The sequence below is a fragment of the Haemorhous mexicanus genome, chromosome 9, assembly GCF_027477595.1.
Source record: "Haemorhous mexicanus isolate bHaeMex1 chromosome 9, bHaeMex1.pri, whole genome shotgun sequence".
In the NCBI taxonomy this organism is placed as follows: domain Eukaryota; kingdom Metazoa; phylum Chordata; class Aves; order Passeriformes; family Fringillidae; genus Haemorhous; species Haemorhous mexicanus.
Window position 1 is genome coordinate 26,270,067 of NC_082349.1, and position 19,632 is coordinate 26,289,698.

At 37.8% G+C, this 19,632-nt stretch overlaps 1 protein-coding gene across 1 annotated transcript in view; it reads right to left on the reverse strand.

Moving 5' to 3' along the window:
* Positions 1-19,632, reverse strand: part of LOC132330796 (BMP/retinoic acid-inducible neural-specific protein 3) — a 187,956-nt gene that overhangs the window by 52,894 nt on the left and 115,430 nt on the right. Inside the window, exons 4-5 of the mRNA XM_059853502.1 lie at positions 10,706-10,811; positions 8,107-8,343 (exon numbers count right to left, since the gene is read on the reverse strand). Coding sequence (XP_059709485.1) covers positions 8,107-8,343; positions 10,706-10,811 — 343 coding nt within the window. The remainder of the gene's footprint in view (positions 1-8,106; positions 8,344-10,705; positions 10,812-19,632) is intronic.

Sequence of the window (19,632 nt, forward strand, 5' to 3'; positions counted from 1 at the left end):
CTTCAGCACTGGACAATCTATTCAAATTTATTTACATCACTTTTTTTCTAGCTTGAAATTTAGTCTATTCAAATCTAAGTTAAAGATATAGCTTTATATTTTGTTTAACTGCCTGGCTTTGCACCTGCTTTCTCAAAGCATCAATATATTTTTAGCAAATTGAGTAAGTCCAGCTGTAGCTGTTGTTTTCTTATTGCTACAAAAAAATGGATGAAAAAGTAACTCAACAGATGTATCACTCTTTATTGGTATGTGCTCAGCATCTAGGAGCATCTACATGCAAGAATTATGGCTATAATTCTCTTTTCTAAGAAGTGCTAAGAGATTTGTGTAGATTTTGAGATCAGATATGACCACTTGCTATGGCTGGGTGTATTGATTGACTGTTGGACTGTCTCTGATGTTGGGATAATCTCTGGATTCCTATTTTGCAGCTCCTTTACAGCCTTAACAATCACAAAGGCAGTGCTGTCCATCTGTAACAAACACATGAGGCTGGCAGGGAGTGTTAGGGATTCTCCCCTGCGTGGCATTTTCAGGGTCCTCAGGACAAAGGAGGAATTGAGAATCTGACTCCATGTTCTCAGAAGGCTGATTTATTATTATTATATTATATTATATTATATTATATTATATTATATTATATTATATTATTATGCTATACTAAAACTATACTAAAGAATAGAGAAAAGATGCTTACAAAAGGTTTAACAAGACACTCTCTAAAAACTCATGACTGCTGCCAGAGCCTTGACACAGCTACACAGCAATTGGTTATGAAATAAAAACAGTTCACGTGAAACTAATTAAGCAACTACTTGTTGAAGAAGCAATCTCCAACCACATTCCAAAGCAGCAAAACACAACAGAAGCAATCAGATGATTCTCTGAGGCTTCTCAGCTTCCCAAAAGAAAAAATCCTAGCAAAAGGATTTTTCAGAAAATACAGCAGTAACACCCCTGAGCACCTGCAATGTTCATTTCCAGCTTTGATTTTGCTGTATTTTACAACAGTTTGCAGCCTGGCTGTTGAAAACAACTTTCAGTGTGAAAACAGGGATCAGAATAGTCCTCAAGAAACAGCGGAACAGTTTGGAAGGAGTGAGGCAGGGTCTTGTTTTATGCAGAGTGTGACCACAAAGGGTTGGTCAGTCTTCTGTTGTGCTTGGCTTTCCTAAACCAGTTCCACAGATTTGATGGAAGGAGTGGAAAGAGCCTTTCTTGTTCCCAAGCTGGTATTTTACAGCATGGGCTTACTTCATTTGTGAAAATATCAGCTGAAGGAGAAGTGAGAGTTTGGAAAGTGCATCAGCAAAATAAGGTGATTTTCCACATTTTGCAGTTTTGAAAATGGAGATATAAATACATGGTACTATTGAATGGATAATTCTCTAAATCTCACTGCAGATTATGGAGTGCTGGGGATGATCTTTCCAATTACTTTCTATAGGTTTTGCATAAAAGTAATTATGTAGGATGCAAATGCTGCCCCCCCAAAAATAATGAAATGGTTGGACTTCCTCATCTTCAGTATTACTGAATTTTAATTCAGTAATAAGCTTATCATCTCCTCTATTAGAATCCACTTTCTCCAACCCTTTAAATCCAATTCTTTTATACAAGGGATTTTGGGAACATCCATTAATTCAATCACTGTAAAGAAAGGGAAAAATATAATTGAAGTGAGGAACAGGACTCCAAAGTCTCCAAAGCAATCTCTGCTGAGCAAACAAGAAAACATTGTTAACATCTATGCAGTGCTATGTATTAACTGAGTTCAGACCTCATTTTCAGGTGAACCTTTCCAAACTGTGCATTTTTTCAGATGATTTAAGTCTGTACATGTAAAGGGTAACCAATGCTCAATAGCAAGACATCCCAGAGTTATTAGGGAATTATGGAATGCATTAGACATGAAATCCAAATCCAATGAAACCAGGGATTTAAGAATAGCTTGCACCAGCAATTCATTTCTGTTAGTATTTGCAATCAAAGCAGTGATGGTGGACGGATGGACAATGAAAAATAGTTTCAGCAAATATTCATGTGAAAGTTAATATCAATTTACTTTGGCTGCACTTTCATCACTTGCACTTTCTGTGATACTGAAATTTACCTTTTGAATTATCTCTGTAAAGCAGATACAGAAGTGACTGAAAAAAATCAAACTCGACATTTTGAGAAGTTGTTTGTCATTTAAAGCTGTGGATGGATGCACTTCAAAATATTTGCAAGGTGACTTTTGGTTATTTCTGTCTGTGTCCAACGTGTCTGTTGGAGTGAGCAGTGTTTGTGTTCTCTGGTCAAACCATTCAGGGGCCTCCATGGCTCTGGCTCTGCTCCTCCAAAGCTTCTGCTGGACATTCAAGTCAAATCCCTGAAGTTAATGGACTACAGATTGTTTTAAAAATGTTATCTTCACTTCCTCAAACACTTCCAATGATTCACACAGGCACATATTTCAGAGCTTCACTGAATCACCTTTGAGCCCAGCTGTCCAGTTTGTGGTGGCTGTGATCTTTCCTTCCATCTTAGCTGGTATTTAAATTAAGTGTTTAACAGAATGAGTTTGTTGTTTCAAAGCTACTTTGAAATTATCTATCATAATATTTATTGTACATCTCCTGATTCCATGCTTTCCAAGGATATATTCCAAAAGGGATTTTGTTGCCTTCAAGGAGGGAAAAAAATCCACTGCTCAGCATATTGTGAAATATGCAGAGAGAAGGCAACAAGCTGCCATTGCATGTCAGATACGTGAAAAGAAATGCTTGATGAAAGATTTTACTTTCATATTTTCAGGAGGTCTCATAAATGCTAGTGATAAAAAAAGAAATTATGAAAACAGAATTTTGCCATTTTCTATTTTTTGAGCAACAGTATTGTCCTTATTTATTTTGATAGCCTTTTTCATTCTGAAAGATGAAATTACACTACAGGGACTGCTACAATTTATTTTTTTTTCAATGTCAACAACCAGATCACCTTAGAAGGAAATTGCAGTCATTTAAATTGTTTGAATGGAGTGTTCAGATTTCCAAAGATGCTCAGCAGCCAACCACACCAAGATTATGGCAATGTGTGATCATGTTCTTATCCTTGTTGTCAGAACCCAGAGCCTGTGGATGGTTTTGGGGGTCTTTGTGACTTTCCTGTGTTTTAGAGCAGATCACGATCTCTCGAACATGCTAAATTGCCATTCAGTGTTGTAGGTCAGAATTAGTTTCTTTGTATATTAACTCTTTAAAAGTCTCAAAATCTTCCCAAATGTGTAACAGCAATTTTTTTATCTGCATCATCTTCAACACTGCTCCAACCATAAGCTGTGGAAGCTCCACCTACTTCCAAAATGTGTGAAAATTTTCAAGGAATATTTGACATACTTTATTGAGGGAAACAAATGACATCCAAGTGCTTAGGTCAAACCTTTTTCCTGAAATAGAAAGGTGGAGTTCACTGAGGTGAGGTAGGAGAAACACCTGGACAAGAAGGTGCTCCTGTATTGGGGCAGAAGGGGAACAAGAAAATTGGCAATATTAAACAATTGAACACTGACAACGTGAGGAGGGCTGCAGGGACACTCGAGAAGATTGCACAGCTTTAATCTAACATGGGTTAGATTAACTCCACAGCCTGGAATCTCAGGGAAACTGAGTGACCTGTGAAAGCAGCAGGTCAAACTGCATCACCCCTGTGTTTGTTGTTTCTAGCTGTCCTTTCAGGCTGCAAGGGCTACTTCCATGCACATCAGGAAAAGTAAATGGAGCCCTGCTTGATTCCATTAGATATTTTTAGTGATATTAGTAAGACCACAGCTTCTTGGAGTGATGATCTCAGGGAGCACTTTGCTTACACAATAATTCAGCCAAACTCCTCAAGAAGTTAATGAAATTTGTTAATAAAGGTTGAGCAGCTTTCCTATGGATTTTTGATAAGGAAACAGATGCTCATTTTCTTGGGTAGTCGTAGAGTCTGGAGGCCACTAGATCTGATAAAGGATAAGCAGATGGTTCAGGGTAAACAACTTGAGGGAAGCTCTTGTAATTTTTTAAGATCTTGGTACATAACCTGACACTAAGAGGTTATACAAAGCTCATTGAGCTAATAGTGATCAAATATTTATTGCTGGAGGGCAGCTAGAGAAATGAAAAAGGCAGCCAAATTTACTGAGAGATAAATAACATACTGCTGCACATCCTCCAAAAGGGGATTTGAGTAGTTAAAAAGTGCCAGAGGAGCCTGAGTGAAATGCAGTCTGCACATAAAGATGTTTTTGGTCATGTAACCTGCAATAGCCAGAGGGGCTCAAAGAGAATTGTCACTACCAGCAGGCCCAGATTGCAGACCAGAGTCTTCCAGTGTGGAAATCAGGACAATTCTTTGATCAAAGATTGGCTGAGATGGGGAAGAACCCCTGGTCCAAACCCCTGCTGAGGCAAGGCCACCCAGACCCAGCTGCCCAGGACATGGCCAGTCAACCTTAGAACTCCAAGAAAGGAGGCTCCACAACCTCGCTGTGCCAGCACTAGGTCAGCTCAGAGAAAAACTCCTTCCTGGTGATCACAGGGAACCTCCTGTCTTCCAGTTTCTGCCCATTTCCCCTTCTCCTGTCGCTGGGCACCACTGAAAAGAGCTTTGCTCTGTCCTCTTGGCACCCTCCCTTCACATATTTATATGTTGTCTCTGAGCCTTCTCCTCTCCAGGCTGAACAACTGCAGCCCTCTCATCCTTTCTTAAAAAAAAAAAAAAAAAAAAAAAAAAAAAAAAAAAAAAAAAAAAAACCTAATCCTCAGTTGTTTTATCTTGAACAGACAGGAGGAGAGATAACACAGAGAATAAACACATCATCTTAAATGGAATATTTACTTCTTCCTCTTTAAACTAAATCCTGCCCACAGGGAATGGCCTCAAGTGAACCCAGAAAGTCTTACAGGTCTGTATTAGGGGACAAGATTTTTTTCTGGAGTCAGAAGACTATTTTGTAACATCTAGGCTAAGAAAGGGTTTGGAAGCAGAAAAGGAAAAAATTTTATTCTCTTGTGTTTCCCTTTAGTTGACTCTGGAGTTCACCGTGTCATAGAAGGAAATTTATGAGTTCATTAACTCCTCTGCCATTAATAGGAGCTATTTGGGCCAGCACTGACTGCTCTGGATTATTTTGCCCCTTGATGCTCAGACTAAAATTACTACATAATCTGGCCTCCTTTCTAGTGAATTTATTTTTTATTATAAATAGATTAGAATAAAGCAACATACTGTTATCTCAGAAGCTGACTTCCACTGATTTAGACAAAGACTTAGCAGTTTCCTAATTTTCCTTAATAAAGGTCACTTTTGTTCCCAGCATGTGCTGCTAACATGGATCAGATCACACTGCTATTTGTTAATAATTTTTCATTATGGAAATATTGCTCAAGCTCCAAATGTTTCAGAATATGTCTCAATGCTTATAAAAAAAATATGCATAGATCAGTGTGGCTGGAAATGCTTACAGAACACGTGTGACAGCCCTGGAAGAGCTGCTCAGTGGAAATATATGATTTATATGAGGTTGGCTGCTCAAGGACTAAGTTATCAATGAAAAATTCCCATGCCAACTTTTTTCCAAGAGCAGACCCATACAAGGTTACCTATCTCATCTTCCCACGACCATCTTTAGGCAAAACACTTTGTGAGATAAAAGCAGAAATATTAGAAGCTACCTCTGAGTTGTGGAAGTCATGCTTGGTGTATTTATTAGATTAAAAATGATTTAAATATTTCAAGGGCTAAAGAGGGGAGCATGGCATATGTCTTAATGATGTTAATAACCTAAATTTCACACTTCTTAGTAACCACACCTACTAGCAATTACCAAATTGACAGATATATGTGAAGTCGGCATTTTAGTGATTCACCCAGCAGAGCTAAAGAGTCTTTTAAAAGCCCAGAATTTAACTCTTACCAATTTTCCCGACATTCGTGTCACAGACCTGAGCACAGGACTAGAAGTGTAGCTGACAATGATTCAAACTCATAATTAACTTGATGTCCATTATACAGCTTGCTGTAAGAACCCTCCACAGACCCAGATGTGTGTGTTCTTCCAGCTTGACTAAAATTGCTGTTAAGTAGGTGCCTGCAAAGGACATTTTTCAGGCACTGAACAGTGTCACAGCCCATTCAGATAAGACAAAATATGGCAAAATGTGTGCCTCTCTGAAGAGTCAATATATTTGCCCTAGTTTGAAAAGTAGCAGATGATAGCATGGCTCCAGAAATAATTAAAATTGTCCAAATAGTCATTGGAAAAATGCACCCAAATGTACACAAAACCAACACATCAATTCCTGCTTCTACAGTCAGTGATGTCTGTGGTCCTCCAAGGAGAAATATTGTAAATTCTGATGTGCTCCTGCTAAATGTGAGAATGGGGATAGGAAAAGGGCCTCAGATCTTCTAAAGAGACTCAGATAAAAAACAGCACCAGGTTGGAAATTGCAACAAATGACATTTTAGCTGATACAGGGTCTCTTGAAATGACCAGTTCTCTTGAGCTGAGGAATCAGTCTTTAACAATAAAACAAGAAATACAAAAATGGATGTATCTGAAGCACTGTGCATTCACACTCTTTTACTGATATTTATTCTACCCTTCCCTTGACCACTGTATGGTCTTCCTCCTTTTCTCTTCTACTGATTTGTTCTCTTTCTCCAACAGAACTCATTAGAACCTGTGATATTTGTATTTTTTTCTGACTTTTCCTTACCTCCCTCAATTCTTCTTTATTCCTCAACAATTTTTCCCAGGTCTGCTGAGCTCTCCTTATTTTTCCCACCATCTGGCCAGACAGCTGTTTCTGATATCACTGAACAAGAGAGTTGTGAAAACACTTGTTCAGAAGCTGATTTTACCTGTAGCTCCCATTCTCTGTGGGACAGGAAGTTCTGATGATCAGAACAGGTGAAATGATGTATGAAACTGGATTTTTTTAGTTTTTTTTTTTTTTTTTTTTTGTCAAGGTTGGGATTAAATTAATGAGATGGTATTTTTTGTTTGGATTTAGATGCTTATTTGTTTTTATTTATATTATAGTTATAGTTATTATTATATTATATATATTATAGTTCTTTATATAGAACTCACAAGCTGTGAGTTCTATAGTATTTTATTTTAATAAACTAAAAATGGAGTTGTATTTTTGTTTTTATAAATGGAGAAATTTTTTTAAGGATAAACCATTTTTAAGGAATTATACTTAAATTATTTTTACTTTTAACTCAGTAACTAATTACTCATGGTTTGTAATGTGGATTTTTTTATTTAATTATACAATGCTACCTAAATTCATGAAGAAGAAGGTGAAGAAGAAGAACTAGCTAGTGTTTTAAAACGTCTATCTTGTTATCTGTATTAGTATATTCTAAAACTTTAAACTCTAAGGTTTTTTACTGTGTGACATTATATACTTCTATTTAAACTATACACTTAAAATTTTAGTTCTGTTATTTAATTTTGGATGTTTTCTTTGCGGTCTCAGGTTAAGCGTAGTATTTTCTTGGGAGTTATTTTTTGTCAGTATAGAAAGTCTAAAATTCTTAGTAATTGGGGTTCTAGCAGAAACAAACCTTGATGCATTAACGAAAAACTAATGTGGTGTCACCCCATCATATTTTCTGAAAAATCCTCTTTCCCCAGGATTCTTCTCCTGGGAAGCTGAGAAGCCTCAGAGAAAAAGGAAAATATTATCTCATTTCTTTCTCCCTGTTTTGCTGCTTTGGAATGTGGTTTGGAGATGGTTTATCCAAAATATGAATTGTTTTTACTTAATGATCAATTAAACAACCAGTTGTTGGATAAACCATCTCCAAACCACATTCCAAAGCAGCAAAACACAGGAGAAGCAAATGAGGTAAGAATTGTTTTCATTTTTCCTCTGAGGCTTCTCAGCTTCCCAGGAGAAGAACCCTGGGCAAAGAGGATTTGTCAGAAAACATGGCAGTGACGATGTGTCACGAGCGAGTTGTAAAAACATGGATGGGACCAGCTGGAACCCAAACCATTCTATGAGATACAGCCAAAGAAAGGGGGAAAAAAATAAACTTTAAAGAAAAAAAAACCCTCACCAGATTCTTCAAATTCACTGTTGTATGCATTCCAGGTCTCGCTTATGCGGAGCAGGTTCTCTTCCATGGCTTGAATGTCCATGTAGGGGCAGTTACACTCGGGGAATTTGGGGCCACACTGGCACCAGCAGTCATTGTCCTTGCAGATGAACTCCCCCTCGGAATTGCAGGCAATGTAGCTCAGAGCCGCCTGCACAAAGTGCTCTTGCAGGTACTCAGGGAGGATGACCTGAAGACCTGTAGGAAATGGGGGAAATATTTTGGCGTTAAACGCAAAGGAAGTTCTGGAGCTGAGCAGCTTCACCAGCTCACACAGCAAACAAACAAACATTTATGAAAAACAAAAATATATGGAGTTTTTAGGATAATTTGCACATCTGTCCAGCATTTCTACTATGTCGTGTATTTCCTTTCTTAATAATTATTTTCAGACATATTCCTCACATTTCCCTCTCAGCATGGAACATCCATCCACTAATGAGTAACCTGTGCTCCTCAGACAGAGAGTTTATTGTTTTAATATTTCCAGGGGGATTGGGTAACATCAACTTCTCCTTGCTGAGTGAACAGCAGCCAGAGCCTTGCAGCAGGAAATCACACAGTTGAATGATAATCCTGGTGCCAGCAATAATGCAGATTCTGAAAATGCTGATGAAGGGAAAGCAGCCCTGAGAGACAGAGTGAAGAGACAGCATAATCAGGGAAAGAGGTGTAAACATTTCCATCCAAAATTGGGCTTGTTTTCCATGTTTCCTTTGGCACAACAAGATGCAGCTTGTCTAAACAACTCATTATCTCCTGTGATTCTGTGGGGCAAACTAAGAAGGAAGGGCGAAATTGGGTTGGAAGAAATCTTTGAAAAATCAAATTTGGCTGATTATTTTTCTAGCATTGGTAGCAAATTGCTGTGGGACAGTCAATTGGATGTGAAGGGTAGGGCTACCAAACCTTGAGTAAGAAAATTCATTCTTAAATCTACTGAAGTTTTAGCATGGAAAGGGTGCAAAGTCCAGCTCCTGTGGTTCTTCAAAAAACTCCTCCTACACGTGTTCCAAGTAATTTCTCATCGTATGGATTGGGTATTTGGTGATATCATTTTCTTCTCCGTAGGCACTTGGATGATTTCACAGAGATTTATTCCTTATTTTTAGGTATATGCAAAACTATAGCTGTTACAGGAATTTCAGAACCCTTCCAACTGCTGAAACCTGCTCTGATTGTGCTTCCTTCTGACTCATGTCAACATTTGGAAAACTCTGCTACTCTCTTGTGAAAAACAATTATTTTTCCAACCAGAGAGGCTGTGCAAGGAAAAAAAAACCCCAGTTCAATTCTTCCATTAAAGAGTTTACACAGTTCTGATAATACATTTCTCCACAGCCTGAGAGATGCTAAGATTATTTTCCAGATTTTAACAGACAAGCATCATGAATATGCTGGAAACCATCCAAAAATTATATTTTCTGGAAATATTCATGGAATCCCAGTGGAGATGACAAGTTTTTTGTTAAAAAAAATATACATCTCTGGGAAATAATTTTATGTTTTTACGGATTTAATTGATTCTGGGGAGAAAGGGAAAGGAGCAAACACATACCACAGGGATCATCACCCCTGAGAGCTGTTCTTAATATCACCAACCACCTCACACTCTTTGTCCAAGTGATTTACACACTCATGTAGAAAACCTTAAATCTTGGAAATAATTGCGTATCTACCTTCAACTGCAAATTAAGAATTGTATGGCTCTCATGGCACAGAGTCAGAGGTGTGCACAAACACACACATTAAAGAGAATTTAGTGGGTGTTTTCCTAGTCATAATTTGCTCATGCTTTACTTTTGTAACTGAAAATAAAAATTATTAATGGCCTAATACCATAAAGTCTGACTTTTCAGAAAATTTTATGCCCAAATATGCAGGTCAGGAAATGCTTCTGCTGGAATTTTGAAAGAAAAAAATTATTTAGAAATGATTACTCTCTTGCTTCCTCTTTCTGCTTTTTTCTATTTTTCATTTTTATTTATACAAAAATACTACTATTTGCTATTTATACACAAATACTACAATTTACACTTGCTACTCTTTTCCTAACAAGTGAAATTTTAACCTTCCAAGTTTGTTTTTTTTTTTTTTTTTTTTTAATTCCCAAGAGGAGAAGCCCTTTAACTCCTCCTGATTCAGAGTATTTCAAAATGTACATCCTGTTTTTCTGGTGACTCCATCAATTTTGGTGCAACAAGTGCAGGGGGTGCCAGCTGCTGCTCAGCAGGTGCAAAGAAGGCTGAGCACCCCAAGTGTCTCCCCCAGCTTGGTGGGATCTCTGGGAATTCAGGCAGTTTGAGAGCTGTGCTAAACAGGGATGCAAAATGTTAACAGGACTATTCAAATTATTTTCTGATGGGTGCAGAAATTGTTTCCATTTGAAAGGCACCACGAGGTAGTGACATTTCCTTCACTTTGGCTGTAGTGCACACACACACACAGAGAAATTAGGAAAATGACCTTTTATGAGGTGGAAGAAAGAAAAAAAAATACAAATAGCGTGATAAATGTCACCCCGCTCCAAAAACAAATTAATGAAATCGCACCTACATACCTTGCAACTGAATCTTATTTTCAGGACTCTGAACCAGAACAGAGCTGACAGAATCTAGGTTGTCATAGTTACTGCAGCCGAGGGGACCCGTCCGTGTCTCTGTCACCTGGTGGGAAGGGAGAAGCACTGGCTGAAATATCCAAAGCAGACTGAGGAGTTCAGAGCATTGTTTCATAAAGTTTCCCCCCATTTCAGCCAGAAATACATGTCAGACTTAATTAAAAATATGTGACATAATTAAAAATATGTGAATATACCTATTTAATGAATAACAATTTAATCGCCAAAAGGGTGAGTGCAAATGCTTTAGCAGCAGGGAGTGCTGTTTGTACCACAGAAAATCCTTACAAACACCTCACCACTGCAATACTACACAAATACTACAGTAGCATAATGCTAGAGTGGTGTAATGCCACACCAACAGTCTAAAGACAATTTATTTTCCTTGCCTGTGGGAATTACAATGAGTTTGCTAAATACTCAGTTTATAAAATAAAATAATAATAAACATAAAATATATAAATGTAAAAATATATTTTATAAATATAAGATATATATAATATATTCTATTATATATACATATACAATATAATAAATATATTTATATATTATGTTATGTTATGTTATGTTATGTTATGTTATGTAATGTTATGTTATGTTACATTACATTACATTATATTATATTATATTATATTTACTATGATAAATATAATAAATATATAAATAATAACAATAAAATAATAATTAAATAAAATATTAATACTAAGTTTCTAAAAATGAGGACTGTGATTTTCCCCCTCTTGAAAGCTGTGCACGTGACAAGTCCTGCTTGAAGTGACGGAAAAAGCTCTGACTTTTCCAGTGAAGAAGATCAGGATTTGGAATTAAAAACCCTTCAGGAGCTGTATTTATAATGATGATAGCTTTTATAGAGGGATTTTTTTTTCATATGGTAAGGGGGTAAGATAAGTTTAGGCACAAAATTCTGGATATTCTGTCTGTGGTGATCACCAAATCCATGGCCACAGAACCAAAATACAGCTAATTTATCAAAACAGGACCTCCACAAGCAGAGCTCTGACTTAACAGTGAAGGTTTGAATTTGGGAGAGAGCAGTTATTCACATCATAGAATCATTAGGGTTGGAAAAGCCCTTTCAGACCTTCAAGTCCAACCATCAACCCATGTCCTAAGCAACACATCATGGTTTTTGAACACTTCCAGGAATGGAAGCACCATTTCACCACTCTCCTGGGGGCAACCTGTACCAGTGACTGGCCATCCTTTCAGTGAATACATTTTTCCTAATATCCAATCCAAATGTCTGTCCCTGGTGCAACTTGGTGAATAAACACATTTAAATAAATAGAAAAAAAAAAAAGTTAGTAATTTATATGCTTCCTGGAATATTATATATAATCCTTAAGTGTTAAAAATTTCTTTCTAAAGTCAGAAGTACAACCAATCCTTCTGTCATGCAGCTCCCAAACTGTTCTCAGCCACTCTCCTGGAATTTCCTACTTCTCTTCCTTTGACTGTTTCAGAAACTGTGCCCAGATTTACCCTTATTTTGTACCTGCCCCAGTTTTGAATACAGCCACTTCTATTTTCTGTAACTTCAGGTATCATAACCAGCTCTGGAGCTCCTGGAGAATCAGCCTAAATTACAGGGTGAGGGAGCAGGTTTCCAAAATGCAGAACGTGCACTGAGCAAGTGCCAGCCACGCAACCAGAGCACCAAGGTGAATTGTACAGAACAGAAGGGAGGTGGAATTCTGAACAGCCTGATTTGATGGGAATATGAAGGTTTGCTGACATAAACCCTGATTTTTCATTTTGCTGAGGCCTCCCTGGCTCACCCACAGCCTGTGGATGGCTGCAGCTGGGCTGTGATGTTCTTGAAACCTTCTGAGTTGGTGTTCTTCTGAGATTTCACATTCTTCTTGCCCCTTTGCAAAGAATAGATGAGATTTCCTGTTGTTCCAAGCTCCTGGCACTTTTCTATCACTTTGAGGGTGGACAGCCCATGGAGAGGACAGAACTGGCCCACACCAAACCTGTGAGCAGAGCTGGAGTTGCATGAGGAAAAGGGACCAAGCCAGGTTGTGTCCTCTCTACACATATTTGCCAATCTTTAATATTTATGACAGCAGCAGATTTTCCATGGATTTTGCTTAATCATCCTGAATCAGCACAAGGATTCTTGCAGTGGGACAAGGTTTGGATTGGACAGGGCTGGAATGAAATTTGGGAATTGATCCTTCAGTCCTCTGCCAACAGGTAGTCTAAAATTCCATTCTAAAATGTGATTTTTTTGGAAGTACCCCCAGTCCATAAATAGAATCCTAATCTCTTTATACAATAAAAAATATTGTTACTTAGATTAAATAAGAGAAATAGCCAGAGAAAAAAAAAAAAAAACAGGTAAATGTTGCAATGAATTTTATCCTTACTTTGACATATTATGCTCATCATTCACCTATGCAATTCTTTATTTAAAGACCCATTTATTTTATTGTTGTTTTGGCTTGCACATCATTACTATGATTTTCAAGCATTTCTCTATAAGGCAATGCAGCTTCATAAAATTATATGGAATGTATAAACTATAAAGCAAATATTACCATTCCTATCCATTCCTATCACTCTTTTATGCCCCCTGAAATCACAAAATAAGGAAGGGTGGTAAGTAGCTTTGTAGTTATTGTGCCCCTTTTTGTTCATATTTCTTCACTCTTATCTGAATTATGCCAGACATGGGTAGAGACTGCCACTGTTTTGAGTGATAACATTTATAAATACATTTATTTAGAAGAAAATTATATAGAGCAGTTTTGATATGAATCACAGACAATCATTGCAGTGAAGTAATTAAAAATTGTAATAATAATAATAATAATAGACTGCTCTATAGATACATCAATAAATAAGGACCTTTTTTAAATGTTCATTTTTCATTCCAATCTATATTTTTATATTATTCATTCTTTTACTTTTCCAGGTACCTTCATACCCTCTGTCAGCTGCCTTGCTCTGGTACTCTTTTCTTCTGCACAGAAAATACATTGCAACAAGAAATTCAAAATGGATAGTCTCAGAATGTAAAAAAGAAATGCTAAAGAATATAATAATCATCCAACCTTCAACTTTTGATGGATGACAATTCTAGTCAGAGGTCAAACCTATGCAGTTATGGATGTTTTTGTATACTCCACACAAATCCTACTCCACAAAGACTGTAAACCAGAAAAAATTGTGAGTGATTGATAAATGAAAGCCTCAAATTTCTATCAAATTTTCAGACCAGATGAAAGGATTTGATTTTCCTAAATTATGCAGGTACAGAGTAGTTTGGGTTGGAAGGGACTTTAAAGAATATCTAATTGCAACCCCTGCCACAGGGACACTTCCACTGGACTGAGTTAATCCAAGCTCCATCCAATCTAGTCTTGGAACTTTTGGGGTAACTTTGGTGATAAAAAGGCAGACTAGAGAAGAAGAAAAAAATTTTTGAAAGGATAAAAATACATTAATTCTGGTTTGAGCCAAGTGTTACTGATGATTTTACATTTTTTGTTTCAGCAACAATAGGAATGAAATTGGAAAGGCAAAGGCACGTCTTTAATTATCTTCCAAGCACAGAAGTGTGACTATGCTCAGTCCCAAGATCACAGCTGAAAACTGTTCTGTCAGAACGTGTATGAAAAAAAGATGGACCAAAAAGAGGAGAGGGACAGGTGATAAAATAGAAATTCAGATTATGCTGGGAGGTAGCATGGTCCAGAAGTGACTGACGTTGTGCAAAGAGCACCAGAACCACTGTTTGTTTTACATGACCCACAACCCACAAAGAACATTAACTCACAAAGCAAAGCACCACAGAACAAAGTTATTCAATAACCAAAACCCCCAAAGAACCAGCAAAAACCACCTGTGAAATCACCTGACACGAAGCAGGCAGGATGTTCTCCAGTGCCTTGTTTCCAGAGATTATCACAGAACACGTGTCCCTGGGCAGCAGAGTTTTCAGCTCCCAGAAATAAACTCTAACATTTGGCATTAATGAGACAAATGCCTACAGTTTTCAGTCAGTTAAATCTCATAACCATGGTGATAATGACCCGATTATAAGTGCACTGAGAACATACCTCCTAGCACTTAAGCAGGGCTGAATTCTTGTGATATCAGTGGGTAGTATTTCCCTGGGAAACAGCCTGCCTTTTTTTTGTCCATGATAATTAAGCCAACAGAAGACTTTCCTAATAAAAGGGAAATACATTTCTGCAGAGATTTTGCTCCTGGTGAGTCCTTTGAAGCACATGTAGCTTATATTCCTAACGAAGTGCCCATGCAGAGGTGGTGTGTGCCTTGCATAAAGGACTGTCCTCTTCAGCAGGACTCCTTGAAAATGGGTTTGGCTTCTGAGGATGAGAACTGAGGCAGCACAAAGGAGGATGAGGCAATGCTGGTCACTGCAGAAACAGGCAGCTGTGCTCACATTCACACAAACCTCTTTAATGCTTCAAACATTCAAATAAGGATTTAGAGCAAACTCCTCCTATCTGCATGAGGGAGTGAGGTCTGTTCTGAGAGGCTGTGCTGACAGAAGATGGGGCAAAAGTCTGGAATGGGGAGAAACTGGGATTCTCTTGAGAGACACCATGGTGGTGCTGGGCTGATGGCTGTACCTGGTGATCTTCAAGGTCTTTTCCAACCACAATGGTCCTGAGTCCGTGGCCCTCCTACCAACCTCACCTTCAGCCCATGCTCCCACCCCCTGCAGTCCCTGCCCATCCTGCAGTCAACGCTCATTTCACCTTAAAAAAGAGTTGATCAAATAAATAGGCACTAAGTGTACTTTCTATTTAGAGGTGCATCTCCTGCCAACTCTTTTCTTTCTTTTCCCCCAGGCTTGACAGTTTTTCACAAAAGCACCTTTATTCCAGCACTTCCCTTTGCACACAATAGTTGCTGCTCCACTGCCCTATTTCTGTCATTGAACATATTAAAAAACTCCTGCTAATGAGTATGCAATTAAAATAAATCAAATTTTCTGAGTGTTCCGAGCACTGACACTTCTCAGCTAGGGGCTAGGTGAACATTTCTGAAGGAGGTGCAGACAAACCAGAAGCATTCACAATGTCAGAGGTTGGATTTGTGTTTTCAATATGATTTTTTTAATTGCCAGGAATCTAAAACAATACCTCAAAGGCATGACATATTTTGAACAGGTTTCCTAGCAGCATAGGGCTGACACTTTAATTTGAAGAGCCCCCTAACTCAGGAGACCTGGAAACACTCCCATCCTACTTTTCTGTCATCTGTAAAATGGAAGAGGAACAGTAAACTTGATCTTTCTGCAAAAGAGATAATTGCAAAATTTCCATTAACTTCATTAGAAGGGAAATAGGGACTTCTTTCAAGTTTCTGGGCAAGGAGATGACTTTGAATTTTACTGAATGCAGCACTAAAGCTTCCCAAGAGATCAGTCTAATCCTTCCATTCGCACTGCTTTGTTTCTACACTCCCAGGAATTTACTGTGAACCAGATTGTTACCTTAAAATAACAAGGAAATTGAAATGCATTCTTCTTACATAAAGCATTAAATAGTTCAGAAACCAGAATATTTCAGGAACTGGAAATGAGCTCACACTATTTGAATTCTGCTCTGTTGCAACTGCTGAAAACTCTGTGATTTTTTAAGGCTGTTCAGGGTCTGCCTGATAGGGAACAATCCCCTTCCTGCTCAAGACTATTCCCCACTATCTCAGGGAGCCATTTATTGTCTGTAAATTCCAGGAGAATCCACAAGAATGCTGGAAGAAGTCTGGCAGCACTGACAGCTCTGGCACCAGAGTCACGATTTTCCCTTTTCAAGGGCATTTTCAATCCACTGTCTGTCAGGTGCCACATTCCCATGCAGCCTTCTGGATTGCAGCAGGGAAGTTTGCAGGAAATGAGGCTGCTGGAAAACCAGTCAGGGCAGCCCTGCCAGAGCCTTTATTTCCTGCACTTTCAGAAATCAAAGGTGCATCAGCCTCATACAGAGAATAAGGACAGGCTTTATCTCCAAAAGAACAGGTTATCTCTTTTAATTAATCTTGAAGAGATGACAGTGAAGTTCTCTTACAGAGAAATAATAGAGTTAGCAAAAATTTAATAAAAACAGAGGATTTTGTCTCAGTCTCCATTTAGCTACTTCTGCTTGCCCATATCTTACTTAAATTAACACCAATATTATTTTTTTCTCAGCTTTTATTGCCTAAAGAGACAGCTGAGCAACAAACAGCAAATGAAATCTATATATTTGCTTTAAAAGATAAAATTAGAAACAGAGAGAACAGCGCAGATACAAATTAAAATAATATTTCAAGTTCATAAAAATCTCAAGGTATCTGCAGAAAGCAAAAGCAAAGATGCCTACTTAGGAAAAACCCATATCCCAGTTTTACCTCCTTTTCCAAACATAACTGCATTACTAGATAGAGGAGAAAAAGCTCCAAAGAATTTTGGGGGCTCATAATGTACAAGTTAAATGCCTTCTTACATTTAATCCAACTGCAATATCCCATGCAAGGACTTCCCAAGAGTTTTGGGTACAGGATTTGTATCTTCATGGGCCAGCTCCAGCAGGCAATGCTGAGGCCACTGGAATTTTTCACTGTGTCCCCATTAGTTTCAAGAAGACAGAATGATTTTCCTATTTATAAGACTCACAGATATTATTAGTCATAATAATACTGCAGGTGAATGGATTTTTTTCTTTTTTTTTCTTTTTCTTTTTATGTTGGGAAAGTATGAATAAAAAATATAGCCCTTCCTAAATCAGGATTCAAGGTTAAAATGTTCCTTTTCTTTTTGAGGTGTCAGGAAAAAGATCCTCTTGGTAGATATAAAAATTATCTTTGGATCATTTGGGAACATTAATGTGGCCAGTTTTTAAAATCATGTATCTACAATTTTTAAGAGAAAAATAAAATTTAAAAAAAAAAAAAAAGACAAACTTGTGCCAAAGAAAAAATGTGATGGGTTAACACTGGCTCTAAAAAAGAACATGAAAGGCATTTAAAATCTTAAAGCTTAAAAATCAAAATGATAAGGGCAGGTTAATTAAGAATTTAATTTTCCACAGAGAGAATCTAGATAATTTTACCTTTGATTATACATTTCCATGCAATTCTAAAACTTGGCTGCAATATTCTCTCTGACAATTCACTAATTTAGGCTGTTTGCAGGTGTTAGATTTGCTGCCCAGAAACTCCTGAGTTATCTGTGCTGTCCATGGCACTCCAGCTCAGCACAGCCTGCCCCTCCCTGGCAGTCACATCTGCAGCAGGACATTTCTCATGTCCATTTTATTTTGCCATCAAACTACCCCTCCTGGGGTTGTCATCCCAATCTCTCACAAGGAATCACATTAGTGTCCATAACAGGGGTGTCGGTCTGGCTCACAGAGATGTGTGCAGGGATTTATTTTTAGGTTATATCCTCATTACTTCCCACCCATTTATTCCCTCTGGTAAATGATTGTAACACATTTGCCCTTTCTGTCTCATTGGTGTGGCCAGCTCTCAGTTTAGAGTTTTGCTGAACTCTTGTTTTAATGCAACTTGGTTTTTAGAATGTTTTCCTGCATCTTTGCAGACCTGCAACAGACCAGGCAGCTACAACTGATCTATAATTTAATCATTAAATCCGTATCAGTTGCTCAAGCCAAAGGGAATTTAGCTTTGCTAAATTTGTGTTAGAGAAGAAAAGCAACTTAATACTGAATCCTTAAACTTCATTTCATATGGCTGCTTCAATCACATGGAAAGTTCTGTCAGAGAACCCAGTGACTCTCAATATTGTTATTTCATGAACAAAACTAGAAGAGATATTTTAATGTACAGAAGTCTGCTCTTAGAATTAGGCTCTGAGGGCAATGTTACCCAGGCTGACTGCTGAGCCCAGCTGGAAAATCCTTCACATCATCCTGATTCATGGGAACAGAAAGACCTATCAAATACCAAGACCTGTTCATTAAAACATACAGGAATGTGTCCTACTATGGGTAGGAAAAAATATTTAGAATATAGAATATAGGATCTTATCCAAGGGGTTTTATTCATCCTTTTCTTGTCCTCTCACAGATGAGCCAATGGCAAAGAATGATGTATCATAAGGGCAGGTGCATTACTTCCATCAAAAAACCAGAAAAAGAGAGAGCCAGAGTTCCTATGAGCACAAGAACCTAAGGAAGGAGAGGAGTTCAGAAGGGAAAAGAGGAAACCTCTGAAAAGAAAGCAACAGTTATTATCAGGACTGTGGAGCCCTGGGGAAGTGAAAGGACTTAGTTCTGCTCAGAATTGAAACAGCTCCACCACCTGCAGGTTTTGCTTTGTTTCTATGCAGATGACCATATGAGGTGGGACATTCCTGGATATCCAGCTCCTGTCCCAGTACTGTTGGTAAAAAGCCTTTTGACAAGAGATGTTTTCTCAGTTAAAGGTCCTGCCCATGTAAATATCTGAATTGAAGTCATATATGCCCCTGTATATTTTCTTAATGCCCTTTTGCTATCAGAATGTTCATCTTGTATGTATGCACAATTATTTCTGGGCCATTGTACAGTGGTATCAAGGTACAACTCTCAGGTCACACACTACAGACTTGTCAGTTTGGGATATCTGCATCAAGGAAGGACAGATCCTCCCCAGTGTAAACCAATACCAGAGTAAGAAAAGCAGACCCACACATTTTATTTTTATGCCTGAAGGAACACGGGCTATTTATTTTATTATGGGCTCAGTATCCTTGTGAATGTTTTGTTTCAAACAGGGAATTGGAGTAAGAACAAACTCTTCTTAAGTAGACTAAAACATGACAGGAAATAAATTTTAATGGTCCTCTTCAAACCATTTTCTCTATTATCATCAAGTTTTTA